Below are 24,772 nucleotides of genomic sequence, written 5' to 3' on the forward strand. Positions count from 1 at the left end.
TACGTGCTCTATTTTAGTAACAATGTGAGAACGATGGTAGTAAATTACTTAAAAATATGTATATGCTAGTGACTAGAGACATTTAGATATTAGTATGGGGTAAATTTGGTTCCAGTGAATAATTTTAATACGTACCAACAACAAATTTAATAAATAGCAAAATTAACTTCTTGCTAACATAAAAATATTCTTTTAACTTTTATATTTATATAGCTATGATTTTTGGTTTCATTGTTATCATTAAAATCTAAATTATGGTCTGTCAATATTACATCCTTTTAGTATTCATTATTGAACACATGATTTTTTACGTAATTAATTTAGTTAATGCTTAAATAATTTTTATTAACATGCAAAATAACATAATAAAACGTAATGTGATATTGATTTCTTGAAATCGCATGGATTTTTCACATTAGTTTCTCTTTATTGTCAAACATATCCAAAAATAATAGGCGATGTGTGTGGGAAGCCACATATAAGAATAATTATTATATGTACCAACAGTTGTTCGACATACGATATACGTTTTTTTGCATTTCGTAGGAGCGGTTATGGGATTTATGCAAGCTACTTCTGGTAAATACTACACTTCTGCTTAAGTTCGTTTATATCTATTTTTTTTTAATATAACTTTCAGATTATGATGGTAACTATCGTTTATTTGACTACACAATCTAAAAACTTTTGTATAGGATGTATTGTCATTTGTGTATTTATGTTAAGCTATTTCAACCCTGAATTCTTATAAATGTTTTATAAAAGATTACGACAGATACTGTACTATTGAAATTTTTCGAGACGTGTACTGCAGAAAGGTTTGAGGGATACAATCTTACCGTTGTCTTCAAACAGCAATAGCATCCGTTTTGCCGTTTTCAATCTTTCTTTATTTTCAGTTTATGGAAAGCAACCTGTGTAACGATATCGTTTACAAAATAAAATAAATAAAAATATTAAAAACTATATGATGTCTGGATAAAAAAGTTACTCGAGTTCAGATACAAAATTTAAACCCTTAAAGTGGTACCAGCCATACTCTAATGCGTCTGAAACGTTAAGCGTTATTGATTTATGTCTTGGAATAAGCCGGACATCTCAATTAACTCAAACTTCAAAAAGTTTACACCAGAGTTTTTTTTTTAATTTTGACACACCCAGACAGATATATATATATATATATATATATATATATATATATATATATATAAATTTGTTAAGTCTTTTAGTAATAAGAAGAGATATTCGTAATTTAGTATTAATAACTTTCATGTGTTTGCGAACTCAAGATACACTCACTTTTCTACATGTTATGTAGGTAATATAATATTATATATTATAGTTATGTAGATACTTATATTTCAATGTAAAAAAATTTTACCAGGAATAAATCCTGGCGGAGTTTGAATAATCTCCAACTCACTAGGTGGTATTTGAATAGAACAGTAATCCACAGGGGGTTGGGAAATAAACAAAACTTTAACAAAGCTGCGATTCAGTATTCAAACCACAATACTATTGTTATTCAAATTGTCCCTCGCGACATTTCTGTCCTTTGTAGCATTTATAAAGCAATTCGGCCAATAACGTTCTTTCATGCTTTTCATGTGCTTTTCCCACATGGGTTTTGTGATGAAACCTGAAAGGCGATGTTTATTTAGGAGCACTTCTAGGCAACACCTAAATCAAACACGATTTTGATATTGGAAGTATTTTATATAAATTAAAAAATATTACTGACATATAAGTACCTTATTTAATAATGTATGTATTTTATGATTATAATTTGAGAATATTTTATTTTGAACTCTTTTCTTGGTATTATACAGGGTGTCCATAATCACTTAACTACTGTACATAAACCAATTTTTAAGATCAATTCACTAAACCACACATACTACACCAACCTTTTTTTTAAATGGGTGTAAAAATTATAACAATAAGCTAGTAATTTTTAAATACAACAACCACCTAAGTATTATGTATCCATTAAAAAAATCTGAAAAACTTATTTAGTATATTTTAAGTGAGGGGGTTCTAAATAAAACCTTTATTATTTGTTTATTATTTGTCGTAGATAAATAAATTTTGTAATAAAATGTTAATACAAATGTTATTTATATAAGTATATAATTATAAACATTAGGTACCTAAAGATGAATACCCAGAATTCGAAATGTACATAGTATGAAAATAAAAAGTTTAAAAGGTTTATAACTAAACTCATATTTATACAACACTTTTCGAGGCTACATCTCTGATATGTTATTTATAGTTTAATATTTATTGTTTTACATGAACCCACAAGACTTAAGTTACTAAATATACTGTTTAAGAGGTTATGGATTAAAAATATGATGATTGAGAAAGATTTTAGGAAAACTGGAGATGTAAAATATTTTAAACCTAAATGGCGTTATAATGCAATAAGTTAGGATATTTAAATGTTGAAGGTTAAAATCGATAGTCAGAAATGATCGAACTCGCTGGCAAACGATATGCGCTACCAGTTTGAGACGCCACACTCTCTGTCCGTGGATAAAGGCATTAGCAAATGACTAAAGTCTTGTATTCGAATAGCACCACGTTTTTAAAAAGTGTACACAAAATCATACATCTAATACATATTTTATTTAACTGTATACAAATTACTTCTAATTAAATATTAACTTCAGTGTATTTTGTATACTGAATCAAACAAATAGTGTGAAAATATGATAAAATTAAGGTAATAATAGGTTGCGAAAATCAGTGTAACTACAGTAAATCTAAGAATTGCATCTAGGCTTAATCACTGTTTCTGGAAGAAGACTCAAACTTATTCTGGGTTTAACCGACACACTGTTGCCACAAGAAATATTTTAACAAACAAGTATTTTAAATAAATTGATATAATCAATCTCTGACTTTTTACGGTAAATGAACTAAAATTTCCTAATGTTAATAATGAGTATACTAGAAGTTTATATTTCATAATGACAAGATAGATACCCTGGCCAAAATAATGTCTCAATATAATTCATTACGATAATAATTCCATAATTCATAACGACTGAATTTTCTTTAATATGACACTAAAAATGTTTTAATTAGAAATTCACTACTTACATAACATGTTGGTTCTCATAAACATATTATGTTATATATAATTTTACATGTAATTTAAAACCTTTTATTTCATATACTTGAGAAACTATACTTGCATAATGTTTTAAACTAAGTAAAATATATTTTCTATTCAGTTAAAGTGAATAATATTATACTTGTTACTGTTAACAGTTTAGTGGAAATCTGTCGAAATCAAGCTTATTTAATACGTACTGTTTACCTTGACATAAATCGATAGTGCTTAATGTTTTGTGGAGGTTCTTATTTGCTTTATTACTATTACTGCTTTATTACTTTATTTATACTGTTATTTTTGAAGTAAGTATTCATAAATATATAACTATTGGTTTATATCTCTGATGTAATAAAGTGTATAAATTTTAAAGATGTTAACCATACTTGGTTTTCTTGATTAGTAATATTAATAACTTTTGATATATTCTTTTCTAATCCTTAAGCAATATCACGTTTACGCATGGATTAAATTTATTGTAGAAGGTCTAATAAAAATTACTTCACAAACTTTAATATATTTTTCTATGGACCGAGTGGACCTAGATACTGACGTGCTATTCTATTGTTTCTGAGTGAAAGTTATCGAAGCTAAAGTTAATTAAGATGTAAGGCTTCTCCGAGACATTAATCAATAGCGGTAAGTTCTGGGCGCTTAGATAATGGCCGGCTTCACTTCAACGAAATATGTTTTACGCTTTAAATTTATCCTGTCAATTTTATTTGCCATGCATTAGCAAAGTCCTTCACATCATAAGCTAGAATATTTTTATTTCTGCCTTTCCATCAGTTTGTCTGTTTGCACATATCTTGAGTAGGAAATAACTTATGTTAAGTTATAATACGTGTTGTATTAATCATCATTTCTACATACCAATATCTATTTCGACAATTATAAATGTCGATTTATATGATTTGTGTTGCATCTGTACATTTGTATTTTAGATAAGAAAAACACGTAATAATTAACAAATTTTGTAACAAACTAAATAAAGTTATATGATATTTTAACGTGCATGATATGATACTACTTTTTATGTAACCTAATGAAAAGAGCTGTAGATATGAAACATTTTTATAAAATATCTGCAGAGTATTTTATACCACACTTGGACCGGCAAAAAGATTCCTTGTAATTACAATCATCCTTTATACTAGCTGAAATTTTTAGTTTTTATTAGGAACTTTTCGACTTTACAAAAATATGACAGAGTTTTAGAAACAAAACATTTAATTATTTCAAGTTTTGTTACAAAAACGGACTTAAACTTGAATCTAATATGGCTGAGTTTATTGAAATATACTTCAGTTACTATGACTTTTCTTGGGATGGTTTAGAATATCGTAAAAAAAGAATAAACCCGTGGTATCCTAGTTTTTAAAAAAAAATTGTGTGCGAAGCCTAAAATAACTGCTCGTGTCATATAATTGATTGATTGCGTTTATTCTCAAAATTAATCATAGTTATTAGTTAATGAATTTACTTGCTGCTTCGAATAACCAAAAACTGTAATATTTAATAATTGCATTTTAAACTTCTACAAATACAATCACAAATATATATATTTAATTGCAGTTAAAATACGTTTGACTCATTAGGTGGTATTTAAATAGAACAAGGGTCCACAGGGGTTAGGAAATAAACAAATCTCTACTTATCGTGGGTCTTAGTATTCGAGGCACAATAACATTGTTATTCAAATTGTCCCTAGCGACACTTCTGTCCTTTGTGGAGTTTACAAAGCATATCCGACCATACAGGTTTTATGTTTAGTAATCAGTGCGGTTCTTTAAATTTAAATTTAATTTAATGTAATTCATGCATAAGATAAATTATAATTACTATATATCTTCACAATATTAAAATATTTTATTAAATCTCAGTAATAATGTTTTATAAATGTGTTACTACAAAAATTAAGCTAAAATATAATTATAAATATTATTAACTATTTTAATAATTAAATCCAGAGTTCTACGCTTTTTTTGGAATTGTGTAAGACAATAAATAATTATGTAAAATATTTAAACACACATTTTGTACTAATTTTTAATTGGTCTACTAATGTGCTAAAATCATGTGTTAGACATAAACAGCTTCAGGCTAAAGGTGTAAGGAGAACGAGAGTGGTAGGTTACGTTATTAGAGGTACCGCTGACAGCCGTTATCGTTGTTGTTTGGTAACTACACGTTTTGAGTTCTATCTTAGTCTATTGTTGTTGACTTTAAGTTCGTTTGCGTTCCCAAATTTGAGATGTCAACGTGACAATGCAATCCTGCCTTCGCATGGATAGTGGTTTCATGTCAGGTTAGATAAAAATATTGCTGGTCGAATTAATTTTAGCAATTCAAAATTATTTTAATTCGGAAATATATTATACTAAATTTGTAATATTATTTGTAATTTCACTTTCATCAATTTAGTGGTAAAATTTTCCGTTATAAATGAATTTAAAAAGTGGAATATCCATTAAAATCATAAGTCATATGCTGGTCTAACACTCAATTTTAAATAGCAAAAACTAAAAAATTATTTAGGCAATAAACTAATCTTGACATATTTATTGAAGGATCTAGTAATAAAATGTGTGAAATGGTTTTCCATTGGGTTACTATAAATGGTCGAGAGATGAAGGCTAATAGAAGAGTTGTATCCACACTGTTGTTTTATCATCCTACTGTATATTCAGTTGAACAAAATAAACATTGCTTTTTGCAGTAGAGAGGAACCTTCAGTTTCATAGACTAATTTGTTTTACATAAATGTTTGACACATCTAATATCAATATAGATGTATTATATTGATACGTAAGATGTATATTTGTTTGGTAAATATAATATATTTAGATGGAGTTTTACATGCAACTTGAAAAATCTATTAATATATTAACTGAAAAATAGACTGGTTGTTAAAAAATATATCAGGTTTGAGTGTTTATAAAGTGGTATAATTTTATATCTTTCCTCCTTACCTGCTAACACTCAGGTTCCTCTTACCGACACTGGTTTTCTCAGGTGCATTATAAATCCATGATAATATAATGAAGAATGGCAATCTTAAATTTGTTCGTCAGAAATAGTTTTTGATAGAAGAAGATATGATTGGGCACCGAGAGAATTAAAAAATTAAAACGATAATATTTTTTAATATAATTTTTCTTTACGTACACTTACATAAAACCCAACAAATTATGGTTATAAAAATATACTTCTCACATAATATACCTGTATATGAGCTTTGCTTAACATTACACTTGACATACAAATAACTTCAACAGATTTTGTTTCATATATTAGAGGATTTTTTTTCAGTTTGTGTCTGAGCAATGGAATAAATAATGTATTAAATCCCCATGTAACATCTATTTACACTTATTGATTATCAATAAGTGTCAATTTACTAAGGATCATTATTAAATAACGATCGTTCATGTAAATCTCGCAGTTGTCATTAAAAAAACATCAAATTATCAAGGAAAATAGGTCTGTATGTACTCACGTATCTACAAATAAACAAAAAGTAACTGAAAGAGAGAAAAAATTATAAGACATTGAATGAAGAGGCATGAGTACATCACTATAATGAAATGGGCCTCTCCAATGAGTGTATTTTAGTACTGGTCTCGAACATCAGTGTATGAAATTTCCCGTACATTTGTGCAATAAATAATTCAGGCACATCCCTACAGACAAGTTATTCGTAAATTAGAAATCCTGTCAACTATTTAGAGGGATGTGTCTTTAAAACGTTTGTAAAGAAATTTCAGTAATAAAATGATTATATTCATACAGACGTCTATATAACTGTATCTGAGAGCGCAGTGTTATAAGCACAATGGAGTAACACAGTTTTCTTTTATAACTTAATTACAGTAGGAAGGGTTGATTTATTGTTAATCATGAGTTTTCCTCCAGGTCACTTTCCTCTCAATGCCGCGCCCGAAGTTTAAATTATGCACCTGATGAGCCAATTATTAGACCTGTTCACCTAAATTACATATTTTTAGCCAATGCGTTTCTAGTGTCGAGACGATGCAAACATGGTTTTGAACAAAAAGTGAATTTCAACAATGATCTATAATATATACAATTTAAGAAGATGGTAAAGCGTTTTAGATCATAAAAATTTTTTATGTTAAGTAAGAAAACCCTGCACTCATGATGACTATTCATTAAGACTCATAATATCGTAAGCAAAAGAGAATTTTTCGAATTTGTTCAAAAACTTTAAATAAATAAAATTAATTAAACATTTTATTACATTAATGCCAGTTTCTAATATTTAGTAAGTATGAAATATATTGTTCTTATAGAGGATTAATTATAGATACAACTTTTTGAATATTTTTTTTATACCCTTGACAAGTAGCCTAGAATTTAAAATATCTGGAAAAAAGTTTCACAAAGTAATAAAACGTATCGCCGCACTAAAATGTATACAACAATTTAGTGGCATGGCTTACAAATTACTGTATAGGGGCTTATTCATTACAAGTTCTTTTACTCTTCTCAATTGAGGCAAGTTAGCATATTTGTATAATTGTGTAAATAGGTTACTAAGAGGCATTAGGTTAGAGCCCATTACACATTATGCTACTATTGTCACATTATTCAATAAAATTGCTAGTATTTAATACATTTCTAAACCTTTATACGGCCGCTATGTCCAGACAATAAACTATACTGCAAAAATAAAGTAAGTTATATAAATGTTCTTTACTACTCAATATTGCAGAATATGGAAACCAAACATTTATGGATAAAGTAAAAGGCCACCATCAGAGATATTGATTAAGGCTGACTAATGCATTTACCCCAGGATTGTGTAAGTTCTGTTTCCACACCAACTTTGGTTTTAATTAGTTTGAAACTACTACAGTTTTGAGGTTCATTAGCCCGTGGTTTATTGCTTCAAACGATCGTACTTAAGGGGATAGTTTTCTTAGATAAATATTTTGTCTGAAAACATTAAGGTACAATTGAATCATAATTTATCTAAAATAACTCTTAATAGGCTTTATTTTGATTAAACAATTTAATATCCACAATATGCTGTTTAAAGTAATATTTTTACGTATCAAAGCTTAGTCATATAAACAATTTTATAGATTTTAAAATTTGTGCGTGTTGTTTTATCTCCATATTTATATTATTACAGAAAAAGAATAAAAATTAAACACTGTTGTGAAATAAATAATGCTTTTTCCTAGACAGGAAATACAGATTAATATTCCTGTTAATGCACAGTATTGGTTAACTATATATATAAATAAATTTTCTATACACGTTGTCAAACATTTTCGTTTTACAATTGCTTTTATATAAAAGGTGTTTAAAGATTTAAGAAGCTTTAAACAATAGTATATTATTTGTCATTTTATACTGTTACTATAGGAGCTTAAAATATTATCAGGCAAATAATAGTGGCCTTATGAAGAGAATATATAGTCCTAGAGACTCGTCACTTCAACATAGCGGGCGAGAAAGATGTTCAAAATTCAAAACTGACAAAGGCGGCCAGTATTCTTGGTGAGGCTGATGGTTAGAAATATAGAACATATTTCCACTGTTTAAGTAATTAACATTAATTTCTTCAGTTTTATAACATAATGTTTCTTACGAAGGTAAACTATTGTAAACGGCTTTTATATGGTTAGACTCTATAACGAGAGTGTACAGAATGCGTTAAAACATCGACGTATTTTCTTTGATTATTTTTTCACTGCCTGTTACAGTGAAAGCGACTTTCACAGTTTGAAAAGCAGGCAAAACAGTAAAAGTCTCCACTTTTAGAGGTTATGAATGGTTAGCTAATGCTGATTTACCATTTATTTACGTGTCGTGTCCGATGGTAAATTTTAAGTGTGTGAGGATATAAATATTAATATCTGAATAATTGATTACTCACATTTTTAAAGCCACACGTATCAATCCTCAACAAAATTAGCATAATTGATGACCGATTTCTTTTTTAAGAAAAGTTTTATCTATCAATTATAAAAAAAAAAACTTTGAGTGTTTCTACAGAGGAATTTGGTTACCTGGACTATGTGGTATAACGGGCCAAGTAAAGTTAAGACGTTTCAAGCTTAAGATTATTACTACCTTGATATTCTACAAACATGTCAGAAGTCTTGTACCATTAAAAAAATAATATCACTTTTATTATTGCTACTTTATAGACATTTAAGTGTTTGAATGTTTTGTTAGCTTCTACAACATTATATATATATATATATATATATATATATATATATATATATATATATATATATATAAATCAAATCAATTTTCCCTACACCATATTTGTATCCATAATCTCTAGAAAGTTTCAATATGTGGAGTTCCTTCCATCTCAGGGATTCACTACCAGGTTAAATTCCATTGCGCCAAACTATTGATGTTTTGACAGTAAAGCGAATAGCTGCATTTTGAAGTTAAAACTTTTAGCAACGACATATACCCGATAATAAGTATGTAAATACGAATCATTACTTGATAATAATAATAATAATTCTTTTATTGCATTTTGCCAATAAGACATTGCATTGCAAAAGTCAGGTTTAAGTTATTTGTAAAAAATCCCTACTATACACATTCATACTTACAATACTCATTCAAACATACATCTCTTGTCTATTCACGCCAACATTCATTCAACATGAGACTCGGGGCTCTACTAATACATTTTTATGTGAATTTTGATTTTAATTCTCCCAGCAGCCAGCCATGAATAGCCAGCCTTTGACAGAATAATACGCATTCGACACTAGTAGGCGCTTCAGAAGAGCTTTAAACTGGTTTAAATTATTCGATTGTATAAGACCCTCAGGGAGCCGATTGAGAAATTTGACTCCAGCCTGTGACGGCAAGCGTTCGAAAGCCACCGTCCTATGCTGTTCTGCACGGTAACTCTCCTTGCCTCTAGTTTCTAAGAGTGAATGTCACTCCTCCGAATAAGAACACACGTATTTTTCACTAGATTTAGTGAAACATTGGATTTTTATTGTAAGGTGTACACCATCATTAAATATTTCTGCTGAAAAGCAAAACATATTACTTATAAATGTGTTTTTATTTAAAACATCGTCCATATTATTCTAAACACACTTTTTATACTTCATAAACCTAACGATAACGGTCACATTTAAGACAGTATATAAACTATTACAAGGCAAGGGTACACCAAAATATAGTATATGATACAATTTGAATCGTATATGCTACTGTATTAATCAGTCACAAAAATGCCTTTAATAATATTTTTTTCTATTTACTTGGTCATATAATTTCTATGTTTCATTTAAAAACTAGTTTCAGCACTGTGTGCTGTGACATTTCAGTATATTTAGATGAATGGGCTCTTAGGTCACTCCATTGAAAAGGTTTCTCCTGCATAACTATATCTTTCTTCAAATAAACATTCAATGAACAATTCATAAAGTCGAGAGCATTATTTTGCATTACATATTTATACATAGTAATACAATGTATGTATGCCTTATCTTGGTCGAATATGAACCATAAAGACCACAATAAAGAAAAGATGAATATGTATTTGAGTACACATAGGGCAGAGCGTCAGCGTCCAACAACTGGAACACATGAAGCTTTTAAATGATCATTCTTTATTTATGTCACAGGAGACGTTACGAATAGTTTATATTTTCATTTTAGAAAATTATTTTTTTTTTTAACGTGCAAGGAACAGTTAAATACATAACTGTACATTATATTGAATGTAACACCGGTTAATCTCTACTTCCTAATTTACGTGTTCTTACAATAAAAATCTCAATAGTTCCTCAAAAATCATTATATCTGTTACAACTAATAGATTAGTTTTTTCCATATAGCAGCTTTTTAAATATAATTATTACGATATGATAGTTAAAAGATGTACTATAAGATTAGTCTAATTTTGAGTAAAGTGTAAAAAGTCTGCAGATAAGTATGTAGAATTAAAAGACGTGACGTGAGGTAAACTTTCACGAGTTTGTACTCTTGGCATTTCACCACCATGGGTGTTGGTGGATACTGTTTGCCTTGATGACGTATAGCTGCTCAATATAACTGTAACGATGGTGTTTCATACGATCGGGATACCTTGAGGTAATGAGCTGCTTTAATCCTTTTCTCATTTTAAATTTTTCTCAGTCTCAATAAAATATGTTTTGGATTTAATGTTTTCAAGATAAAAAAATAATATGATGTTATAAATAAATAAAAAAATATTTTTTGTGGAAGCTGGTTCAAACATTAATTGTTCAGTATAGAGTTATATACCTAATTTGAATTACTTGGACTTTTAGAATTGATTCAAATATAGTACCTATATCAATATTGGAAATTGAATTTTTGATAAAACAAACAATGTTATTACTAGATTTTCAAAAAAGTACAATCAAAACTACATCACTTTTGTACTAAAATAAAAAAAGTAAAAAAGTTTAAAAATGCAACATTAGGGTTGCGTCTGGCTAATGGAAATATACATATTTTACTTTTTAACTCATTGATCTTAAACAAAACACCAATATATTTATATTTTATTTATGATCTAATGAAATGAAACTAAGCCTGATACATAATTAACGGACATAAAGGATAAATACCTTAAACCAATTTTAGTAAGACTTACTCATGTTTCGTAAACATGGATTGATTCGTCTCTTCACGAAAAAGAACAGTGTATTCTTAATTTGTTACAAAAAGTGTGTCTCATCTATTGTACAGTATAATTCAATAATCAACAGTTTTTTAGTGCGTTGAACAAATTATGAAAATATTGTAAGATTGTTGTTATTACTAAGGTTCATTATTTTCAGTTAATCTTATTTAAGAAACTAAATAAATTTATATTCCATACACCGTTAATCATAATTAATAAATAGTTTTTTTGTATTGGTCTTACATTATAAACTCATCTTTATCTTGTTATTGACTGCTTTAAAAATTAATTAATAATGGAAACAACATTTAAAGGCTCGGTATAATTTCTTATAACAATTTAAATATCTTGTAACGGTCAAAGAGGAGAGGCCTCCACATATTTCATAGTAGTACAATAACAAAACAACTTTAAAGAGTCTGGAGTTCGTTGTATAATGAAGAGGTTCCAGGTTAAGTGTTAGAGAGGGCTTCTTAGCCCTAACTTCGCCTGGTAAAATAAGACATTCTTTACTTTACTTTTTTTTTTTACTTTTTATTAATGAATCTTTAATTTGATATTTAACTTAACAGCCACAGATGTTCTCTATGTTTATTTTGAGTGAGAAAGGGAATGATGTTTTACTGTCTGAAATATTACCATTCTGGAAATATATCAGTAAATTCGAATTCTTTAAAGCTAATACTACAGTTATTTTAATGCCTACCACAGACTAACCATACCAATATTAAAGGAATCCTTTCTCTACATATTTTTACCTCCTAGAACAGAAAATTCTTTTTGAGTTCAACGATTCCCTTAAGGAGACAATTCATATTGGATTTAGTTAACTTTTTATAGTTAAATTAGGCCATTATATCATAAGTTGTAGTGAAACTGTTGCTTTAATAGACCGATTGTATTGGAAGCAAGGTCTGTTCACAATGAGCTTTCGATAAGTGTTCTATCAGAGATGGGATCCAAGATAATTAGAGACGATAGTTAATTACAGCTTTAATTACACTTAGTTGTAATATCTTGCCAATATACATTTACTAACCTCTCTTTGTGCTGTCTGTCAGGGTCGTCATTTAAACATTAGTCAAAGGTTTTATGAGCTGCAACGGAAACTTGAAACTAATTATTATCTCGTACAGTATTTGTCTAGTTATTGGTTTAGTAACGTTTAAAGTTTTTCAGTTTGTTTCTGACATTTTAATTTAACATTTCCTTTTCCTTTTTCATTGCCAGATCAGATGAAATTGTCTTTACTACCCGGCGAAAGCAATGGTTTATCTTTTATTCATCACTAAAAATAATAATTGCAAGAAAAGGTTCCTGTAAACTTTTTAGCTTGCAAGTAAAATACCATATATAATATACTCGAATAACTTAATTTTCATATTATTACTCTCTTTCCATTTTTAATTATTGTAAGTTCTTATTATTTTGTAAATTCTAGTACCCATACAAAGCTACTTAGTAGAAATACTTTAATTTAAAATAATAATTTCATTAACTACCAAATGCTCAATTAAAGTTGTTTCAAGTGCAGCGTAAATATTGAATAGATTATTAAATACTGTACATGATTAAAAACAAAAAAAAACTTGCCTATATATGAATAATTAGGCTACAAATATTTGATCATTCACAAGTGCAAAGGATCAATGGAGTAAAGTTGTCTTAAAAACCACAGGCATAAAGCAGCGGTAACAACGTCCCGTCTCCTTCACGCGTTAGCGCTTCATAACAATGAATTCCTCTACAACTTTACACCCGACGCGCAGAAAACTTATGAAACTCATTAAAAATCACAGAAGCACAATTATAGAAAATTATTGTTTCTATGTTTATAATCCAAAGCTGCTTATTTCATTGTATTTATATGTCTTTAGGTGTCAAGCTTGATTACTAAAACTCAATACAATACTAAAGTTATAAAAAATACAATTTATTCAAAACTAACAAATATTTTAAACGGAAGCCTTTCTCTTTAGCCTTAAACTTACAGTCTGAAGCCCTTACAAATATCGATTACACAGTGGTTTTATAAACTAATTATAAAAATACACAATAATGATGGTTAGAATATTAGACGTTTCAAATAATTAAGTAAATTACTTGTTTGCTAAGCAAAATAATGGAATGTGAACCTACACTATCTTTGAAAACCTTTAGTGGGAAAAGCTCAATTTAAAACCTGTTACCTTTTTAAACATGTCAACACAATTCTAAAGTGATATAATTGCCGGTATACTTGTAGAGTTATTATGAAATGTTAAAATAAAGTTGAAATTATGTTAAACTCTGAATGTATAGCCATTCGAAACACGTTTAGACACACGTTATATATAATTTCAATAAATATTGAATCACAAAAAGTACTTGCTCCGCCGGGAGTCGAACCTGGATCTCTCACTTGTATATATATATATATATATATATATATATATATATATATATATATATATATATATAAAACTTGTATGTACACCCCATAACACAATTTTATAAATATAGTAATTTTTTGGCGTTGAGAACAGTTTTGTTTATATGACATTACTTTTGATATAATATCTTTCCTTGTATTTATAGTGAACAATTCTTTAACGTTTCACAAATACTCATTTTAGGAATAGATTACTACATAATACATATTATGGTTTGAAGTTAATTTTACAAATCAAACATATAAAAGTTGAATTTCGACTAAAACCTTTCTTTCTGGCACAACAAATAAAATTTCTGAATCCTAGGTACTCAATTTAAATATTAAACTACAATAATATTTAAATACTACTTTACATAGAAAGTCATAATATAGGTTTAAATGTAATTTTTAATACTAGTTGACTCTTTGCACAACATTTTAAGTAATATAATTCAATACTTCTAATATTAACGTAACAATTACATTACTAATATTATCCTTTTACCGGGTCAATCCAGCCTTCAGAAAACAATTTATTGTAACAAAGAGTATAAATGAGTTAGAAACGTTATATAAGGTTTAAGTTGAATTAAAAAACCATAAAAATTACTTTTGAAATCCAACTAAAAGAAAATATATTCCACCCTAGATATTAAAATTATAACTTAATTTATAGTAGTAATTTATATAAAATATTATTACTTTATATAGGTGGTTCACCTATTCCAATCTATCAGGTTCAAATTTAATTTTAATGTCTAGTTGATACAAGTGTCGTAATTTATTTCTATATATTTTTTAATGCATAATAAAGTGTACTTGAAAATACTGTGCGTGTCTTTGTAACTATAAAGTCTAAAAGTGTTCTCTTCTTTAGTTAGCACAAAAAAATCTACGCTCGCTGCGGGAAAATGTTTAGTTTATCTTGAGAAGGAAACTCGGTCTGAGAAAGGAAAGCACAGCAATTAAGAGCTAAAGTGATTAATAAAGAAGATAAGGTTAAGTCGCCCTTCCCTCTACAGGTGTGTATTGTAACTTTTCGATGGCGTTGTAATTAATATTTATACAAGACTTTATTGGTAATATCTTATTATTTTCTCTTTTAAAAATGTCTATGCATAGTTGCCACATAAAAACAACGCACAGGTTCAATACCTTAAAAAATCTTATTCAGTACTACAATTTATTTCTATAAATCAAGCCAAAACAATTGGTTAAAAATATAAATTTTGTTATATAATTCTTGATATGTTAATTTGTATACTTATGTGGATGTCACTAAAATATAATTTAGTTTAGAAAATAATTAAGATAAATGTAAATAATGACATAAATACACAAACTCTTCTTCAGTGTAGTAGTTTTTTTAGGCTACATTTGGTTTTAGTTTTAAAATATTGTGGATTTAATTTGATAATAAAATAAAAAAGTTGTATTAGTATTAAGTAGATTATCGGACGGTAGGTAAAGAAAGCGAAATGTTTTCCTTTGTAATTTCACACAGTATATTAGATTAGATATACTTTTATTAAAATTAAACAAATAAAACGAAAGCCGTAAGAAGAAAGATCATTTTCATGAGGAACACCTGTGTTTTCCTGTTTGGACTAATAACTAATTTTAATCTTTATGATTGTAAAGATTAGAAATTTTGATTTCTAATTGTGAACATTTGGAGTCGTTGATAATATTTCCCTTTGTAGCAAGTTGCATATGAATGAAATAAAATGTTTACTGAAACATCACGGGAACTGGACAATACCCCATAGTGTCAGTTTAAGCACGAGGTGCAAAATAGAACTTTAACAATTAATATAATCTGAATTTTATTGCTTGTTTTATTTTAAGTTTAATTTTAATTTTAAATTCTTTTATATTTCTAGAGATGTTTTATTGAGAAGACAGGGTTTTATTTTACTTTAATTTGAATATTATTATTCTTGCTATTATAATCAAAAAATGTTTTCCAGTATATACTACCCATATTATTGTTTTATAACGAATTTCACTTATATTTTATTCAACCAGATACTCATTAGTGTTTGTTAACTTTATATTTTAAAGTATATTTGCAATTTGTTTTTATATGTGCACCCCGCGTGCCACAATGACTTCACAACCGAATTGAAGAAGACGTTTTAGTATCAAGCATTACATCGTAATAATTGTATTTAATGCATTTTCTAACCATTTATTTTTATCTATATCGATTTCAGGTGTTAGTTGTTTCTTTTAATACTTTTGAAATGGAACTATATAGTAATTCAGTAAAATGTAAATATAAATTGAAAATTAAACTTTTGCAGATTGATGTTTTCATATCATGTAAAATATTCTTCTGAGGTGTTTATGTTAGTTGAGTAAAAATATTTAAAACATAGGGAACATAAACATAAATGTGATTAACGTTCAAAGAACATTACGTTTCTTAAACAATTCCTTGTTTCTATTTTTAAAACTTACATATGGACACACTCGATATAAATAATTATAGGCTACACGCCATATATACGTTTATCATGGATCATGGTCGGTATAGTTTGGTATGATTTTAACATTGTCGTCACATGAGATAACATAAAAGATTACCTATATTATAACTAACCTAACATAAAACTATGTCGAAACTTTACCAATTGAAGATAATGTCTTGATATAGCGCCAGGATCTCTATGTCACTACTTACGTTTGAAATATATCACTGAAAAATATTACATTATATATAAGTAGACTACATATTTTGATTCTATGCATCGCATGCAATATCACGGATAAAACCTAGTGTATTATATTTTAGAGTGTATATTAAGAACAAACTAACGTTGCATGTGAGCATTGTTTGATTAAAAAGTTTTAGTCCTGTACGAAGATTTCACTTTTACTTATTTTCACGTAAGTAAACTATTTCGCTCATCGTCATCAAAATTGCTGTACAAAGGTAATATTTATTATTATCCTAGATATTCATTAGAAATCTAAAATGTCTCAAACAAGGTTTTATAAGAAATCCGATACAAAGAAACAACCGCACCTTGCATTTCTTCCTGAAAAATTACATATGTTTAATAGTTTAGAACTAAAAATACTTTGGAAACTTTTCTTTTTGTAGACATTGTGATAGACTATACTTGATTTTTCATTGATGTCAGTCAAACTAGCAATATAGTACTTAATTTGAATAATATTTTTCTATTTATTTCGTGGAGGAGAGAGAATTTCTTTGACAATTTGTCCAAGACATTGTGAAAACGAAAAGGAAGAGAGGTTTATAATTTTTTTAAATATAAAAGGACACATGAATATTGCTAACGCTCAGCTTATCACTAGAGGAGTTAGACAAATTCCATTTTTCTATGGGTGTCTCTCCGTAGGATATTTCAGAAATGAAGTGATCTTTTATAGGTGACATTGAAAGTTTGTATGTAGCTTTTCGTTATAGTCGAAACTAAATTCAATAATGGTGCACGTCGGTGCATAAGATTTCGCTAAACTTTACGAAATAATTTCTAATTAGTCTTATAGGTAACCACGATTGCAATGATCAAATAACATAACAAATAATATTACATTTTAATGAAATGAAATTTGGACATATTAAACTTATTCAGGAGAAAAATGGAATAAATAATACGAATAATTGAAAGTGAAATTTAAAATTCAAGGACATAATTTGATTTTGGAGCACTGTTAAGTGTTAGTACCCTCCCTAGGTCACCTTAACAGTCAAAATTAAAATAATTGGATATAAAACATAATGCAAAGAACAAACGTGTAAATTAATATAGAAAACCATTACTCTATAGACTTTAAACTTTGCATTAAACTTCATTTCTGTGATGGTGCTTATGTATCTAACTTAAAGAACGTTGTTCAGCGGTAATAAAACCCATCACTAAGTAGGCCACACAGCTCCATTTTGTCTGTCTTAGACATTTCTCATTTCTATGATTTTCTACATTGAACTATGTTATAGAACTGAAATTATGCGAAAATATTTTAGCACACCACCTGATGTGATTTTTAACAAGACACCTGATGTGGTATACTCATTCAATGTTACGTAGTAGATAAGACGATAAGACCAATTTTTGTTTTCTCTAAAAATCGCAAAATATGATAGACATAAAGAGAATTTTCAGTTCTAATGGCAATTTTACGGCCTCAATTGATTTTAAGTGTTTAGTAATGGTTTGAAATTCTAAACTCCAAATAGGGCATTCTGTGTATTCAGGTTTAAAAACATAAGTAGGTTATACAACTGCTTGGAGTGGGATTTCAGTCCATTACCTCTCCCTTACAAGCTTAGTCTGCTCTCGTTATGGAATACATTTTACTGTTGAACATTCTTCAGACAAAATATTATATACAATTATATACAAAATAATTATGCAGTGTTATTGCGTTACTTGTAAAATATTCTAATTATTCATGTAATGCTAAATGTCCTTGGAATAATGTAATTAAACTTAACTTTATGTAATAAAACTTTAACAAATTTTATTTTATGTGTGTTTAATTCAAATAAAATTTTATAATAAATTATGACAGTGAGCATAATGTATATGGACAATTATTCACGTGCTTTGGATTGGAAAAAGTTTTACATAATCATTTAGTGTTCCTGATGTACATACTTGTTCTGAAATAGTAACCAACTTATTTGAGAATTTATTTATTACATTCTTTTTGTACCTAGAACACATTAAATATAGTTCTTGACATATAATTAATCTGGGTACTACATTATAATTAAATCATATAACTAAAAAACTACTTCTTTAAACATTTATTTTTTACTTGATTGTGAAATTATTCTATGACGTGTTCTTATTAGTTGTATACAAATATCATGACTGTTATAGAATATATATGTCAACATTAACACATCAAAATGTATTTTATATATTTAAAAAACAATATGCAAATAAAAACTATATCGTTATCGGAGATTAGTTTTGAACTCAATCACACAGTTCCACTGACTGCCACAGATGGATTTAAGCTAGGCCTTCGGGTAACTGTACTGTTGTCAACACAGACAAGAACAGATCAACATTAATGTCCTCACAACACAAACATCTGTGTCCACACCATTACGTCTCACGTGTTGTAAACATCATCTATATCCTAAATAATATATATATATATATATATATATATATAAAACTATGATTGTAATAGGTCAGCATAAAATTACAACACAGCTTGGTATCAGTGGTATCATGATAATACGTGTATAAGTAATAAAAATATAACAAATTTGCACGGAAAGCTAAATCAGGGTTTATCTAATACTATTCTATACCCAGAGCAGGTATTTCTTTTCCTTTCTCATGGGTATTATATATTACATAATGATGTTTATTCCTGTGTATATTAAACAATAACCGTTAACTTTGTCTGGATGGCTTCCGAAATTTACTGAAGCTTATTCATTTTTTATGCAATATAAATTTTTTATAATATGCTTTGAAATTTTATGCTAATCCATTCTAAATAGGTTTAATAAAAATCGTTGTTTCAAAATCTTACTAGACTATGATTTATCTATCATGTAAATATTAATTATTTATTTAAGATTATATAAGACTTTTTAACGTAATAAAGACAATCACAATAACTCTAACGTATTAATCAGAGTTTTTATTTTAGCTTACGTCACATTTAAATACTGTGGTAAAACCCAATGTTATTAGTACACCAACCATCAAGGATGACAGAAAATCGAAGTTGTAGCATTTTCAAATAATATTATAGTTATAAATAAACAGTTGATATTGGGCAGTGTGTTGACAATAAAATTAAAGACAGCACATGTAGCCTAAATTTTGTTGATCAGCTCTTTTAAAATGGCAAAAATAACCCAGTTAGATAACATTAGCGAATATATGAGTAATTGAGGCTTATCCCTATTGTATTTAAAACTAAAAAAGCACATCTTGGGTGTAAGAACCTTCGATTTTACACCAAGTATTTGAGCTATATAGGAATAATATTTTTAGATAACTTAAATTACTGTATAATTAGTATATGTTAGAAAACACCATTAGATCGGTACGGTACTTTGAATGTACTTTATAACCTTTAAAAATTAATCTATATATATTTAAATCGCCTCAGTAAATTTGAGGAAAATAATAAAAGATTTGAAAATTAATAAGTTAATTTTTATTTTTTATTTGAAAGTTTACAATATACACCTTGAAAAAAAACAATGGACTGTAATCTATATCATTCTATAAATGATATGTACTACCATTATCCATAAATAACACTAGTTTAAATTATTAAGATCAATAACCACATTAGAAAATGGAATTCTTATGGGCGTGGAATATTAGTTCACTGTTACTGCTATAGCACACATCAGTGCTACGATTCTGATAAAATACAAATTTGCCAGGATACCTTCAAATGAAACATTCAAAAGGATTTATAACAAAGGGATCTAAAATTGAAGACAACGGTTAGTTAAAAAATCTTACTTGGCTTACCCAACAACGAAATAGGAAAGTAGGAAATAGCTCACCAAGCTGGGACGGTCACATGAAACAGAGTTTTAATTTGGTTAATTATTCTAAACATATTACTTTATAGATTAAACTATTACCACAATTTCAGTAAATTATACAGTGAATTCTCGCGTTTTAGTGACCTTCCTGGAACATAGTAACTTTTATTATTGAAAACAAGCTGTTAAACATAACTTAATGTAAACAGGGTGAGTCTAAAAGGACTTTACAACTTTGAAATTATATAGATATTTATTGACTTTACTTACAGACTTGATATATGTGTCATTTTGTAGCAAATTAATTCAAGTTTACCGTCATATTCTTATTTCGGTTCGATGTGACTTCCATTAGTGATACGGCAAACATCCCACCGCTAATCAGTTTCTCGCTACACCCGTTCTAGCAAATCTGGTCTAACTTCACCAACCGCAGCTGTGATTCTTCTTAGATGTGCGGGTAGAGGTGGAACATACACTTTATCTTTAATGAAACCCCGTAGAAAAAAATCTATAGGAGTCAAATCGGGGGAACGAGGTGGCCATGCAATTGGTCCTGAACGCCCATCCAGCTACCTGGAAAACGACCGTTTAGGAAATCCCTAACATCTGTTAGGTAGTGAGGTGGTGCTCCGTCTTGCTGGTAGCAGAAAGGAGCATCCTGTTGTTCATCTTCATCAATTTGAGGAATCAAAAAATTCTGCAACATATCAAGGTAAATGATACCAGTAACAGTTCTCTCTATGAAGAAAAATATTCCGTACACTTTTCATTTACTCATCGCACAAAACACTTTCACTTTTGGACTGTCCCGAACTCGTTCAAGGGGTTCTCTTGGGTTTTCGTTTCCCTCAGATTCTGCAGTTATGGGTGTTCACTTTACCACTGATATGAAAGGTACTCTCATCACTGAAGATTATTGAGTTTAGGAATGTCTCATCTTCCCCAATTCGATACAACATTACAGCACAGAATTCACCACGAGCAGCTTTATCTAAATCACTGATATGTTGTACAATTGTAAGTCTGTATGGTTTTAAACTGCAAACGTCTCCGTAGCACTCGCCAAACTGTCTTTTGTGGAATTCCAGTCTCCAAAGCTGCAAGCCGCGTTGATTTTTTAGGACTACGGGCAAAGGTTTCCCTGACCTGTTCGACAGTAGCATCAATAACCTGTGGGCGACATGGCGATTTCTCATGACGAACACAACAACCTGTCTCGACAAAATTCTTGTGCCAACTGTAAATAGAAGGCCTGCTTGGAAGGACTCTTCCGTATTCTGTGCGAAATCTACGCTGAACACTTGTAGCAGAGTTTGTTTCATGAAAAAATAACACACAGCAAGCACGCTCCGCACCAGTGAAAGTAGCCATTTTAGTACGGACAAAGCTGGCGCTCGCAGTGGCGGAACTTGGTACTACAGCACTATGGGAGTCAAACTTGAAGTAATTTGCTACAAAATGACACATATATCAAGTCTGTAAGTAAAGTCAATAAATATCTACATAATTTCAAAGTTGTAAAATCCTTTTAGACTCACCCTTTTGAATGAACCATGTGGCTAGATATCTCTTCATTTTATCTATAGGTTTTAACTTTTGCGTGCATCATTGTTCATAAACAGACAAGAATGAGCTATATGATAGATACTGTATAACTACGAGATTTGCTGGGCATAACTCAGTTACCTGACAAAGTTTCTGTTTTTTCTAGGGAGAGGGGGATCTGTACAAATTCCATCTCTATATTATCCACAGGACTCATTGAAAATTAAATGTGCTATAGAATTGAAGTTGTACTTATTATCTCATTAAACCCTGGTAAGCATTTTAATAGTTACACAGTAATAAAATAAAGATGGCATTAATTTTTAACAAGATTTACTAAAACAGTTTATAAATAAAAAAGGAAGTCACATAAGTCTATAGGAGAGAAGAGAAGATTTTTTGATTTTTTGAACAAATATAGTATATACCACTGCCATATATTTGAGGTGACTCTGATGTGGAATACATGATCTCCACAACGACCGTGGGTTACCCGCTCTGACAGCGATACTTCATACCTTGGGCTCCCAGTTTGTTTATCATTGTTGCGCATTTATTTACAACACTAACATTTGCACTGATAAACCTCTACTTTCAGCCTAGGCAGTGTTAAATAAAACAGTTATCTCTGGGTGACTTAAAAATTATTACGTTTTTGGTCAGTTACTAATCAAAGCCAAACACAATGGACTGACCGATGACATTTTCTTAAAAACTGTAAGGCCTTTAATCAAGAAAATTTACACAAATATTCTTGATTCGCAATAAAGATCGAGATTTTTAGGTTCAACATGCAATATTAAATATTAAAGACAAAGTTGATGTTGAGCATGTTTTGCCTACTTTAATATACGAATCGGTTGCTGCCGGACCCTGTGACCATTGCAACTAAAAATAGCTCACTGGAAAATCGTTTTAAATTACTCAAACATGCGAACTAACAGCGGTAAAAATAAGTATGTAATCAGAGAGGTTCACATATCTATCTAAGATCATAATATAATGGCACTGATAGTCCACTTTTGATACCATTAAAATTTTAAATTTAAATACTGTCTAGATATAAACCCAAATTAAATATATAAAATCATACAGTTAATATGACTATATGGATGAACGTGACCCCAATTCGTTGATTCGGTACTTTTAATTTACTTTATAAAGTTTATAATTTAAGCTATTTTTGTTTAAATTAGCTCAGTAATATTTAGGAAAATAATAAATGGTACAAAATGTTTTGAAATAAATAAATTGACTTTTATATTTATATGAAAGCTTACAATTTACATCTAGAAATAAAACAATGTACTTTAACCACCACAAGATAGACGTATTTTACTCATATTATCCAATTATTTATCAAATATTTCAATTCACAATTTTAACACTCTGTTCTGACTGAACAATAACCAAGGAAATCATTTTAGTGGATTAAAAATATTCCGTCTGTTTGTAAACAAATTGTACATAAAACTTTACTTCTATATAGGGAACATTGATTTTAATTGTTGAGTATTTTAGTCATTGGACTTGGCTTAGTATGATTGAAAATTACTTGATCGCTGATCAAAGAAACGATGGCAATCAGAATACCACAAAATAATATTTTAAGTCACCCAGTATAATTAACATTTGTACACTAATTGATATAAGGTTGTTGACTAGACTACACTGAAAGCAAAAGTTTAACCTTTTAAATTACTAGTTACCGTTAATTTTACCTGCAAAACTTTTTTCCAGATCTTCCAAAACCCAAGTCACCCAATATAATTTACACTAGTACACTAATTAATATATGGTTGTTGACTACACTACACTGAAAGCAAAAGTTTAACCTTTTAAATTACTAGTTACCGTTAATTTTACCTGCAAAACTTTTTTCCAGATCTTCCAAAACCCAAGTCACCCAATATAATTTACACTTGTACACTAATTGATATAAGGTTGTTGACTACACTACACTGAAAGCAAAAGTTTAAACCTTTTAAATTACTAATTAAATTTTACCTGCAAAACTTTTTTCCAGATCTTCCAAAACCCAAGTCACCCAATATAATTTACACTTGTACACTAATTGATATAAGGTTGTTGACTAGACTACACTGAAAGCAAAAGTTTAACCTTTTAAATTACTAATTTAATTTTACCTGCAAAACTTTTTTCCAGATCTTCCAAAACCCAAGTCACCTAATATAATTTACACTTTTACACTAATTGATATAAGGTTGTTGACTAGACTACACTGAAAGCAAAAGTTTAACCTTTTCAATTACTAGTTACCGTTAATTTTACCTGCAAAACCTTTTTCCAGATCTTCCAAAACCCAACATGAATCCCTTAATGATATATATATATATATAATGTTTATGGCATTAGCAGGTATAAATTATAATTCTCACCACTAAGCCATTCCTCATCAAAGGCGTGATGGACACGTTTCAAAACCATTAAAAGTATTATACGGTGTTTTGAAAAATACATTACAAATAGTTATGTCATAATTACCTC

General features: G+C 28.9%; 1 protein-coding gene across 1 annotated transcript in view; it reads right to left on the reverse strand.

Annotated features, from left to right (window-relative positions):
• The window catches only part of LOC124368378 (protein ZBED8-like), a 42,349-nt gene extending 19,542 nt beyond the window's left edge, over positions 1–22,807 (reverse strand). The window contains 3 exon segments of the mRNA XM_046825665.1: positions 21,293–21,416; positions 21,866–22,170; positions 22,783–22,807. Coding sequence (XP_046681621.1) covers positions 21,293–21,416; positions 21,866–22,170; positions 22,783–22,807 — 454 coding nt within the window.
• Between the last annotated feature and the right edge of the window lie 1,965 nt (positions 22,808–24,772).

The sequence above is a fragment of the Homalodisca vitripennis genome, chromosome 8 (genome assembly GCF_021130785.1).
Source record: "Homalodisca vitripennis isolate AUS2020 chromosome 8, UT_GWSS_2.1, whole genome shotgun sequence".
In the NCBI taxonomy this organism is placed as follows: Eukaryota; Metazoa; Arthropoda; class Insecta; order Hemiptera; family Cicadellidae; genus Homalodisca; species Homalodisca vitripennis.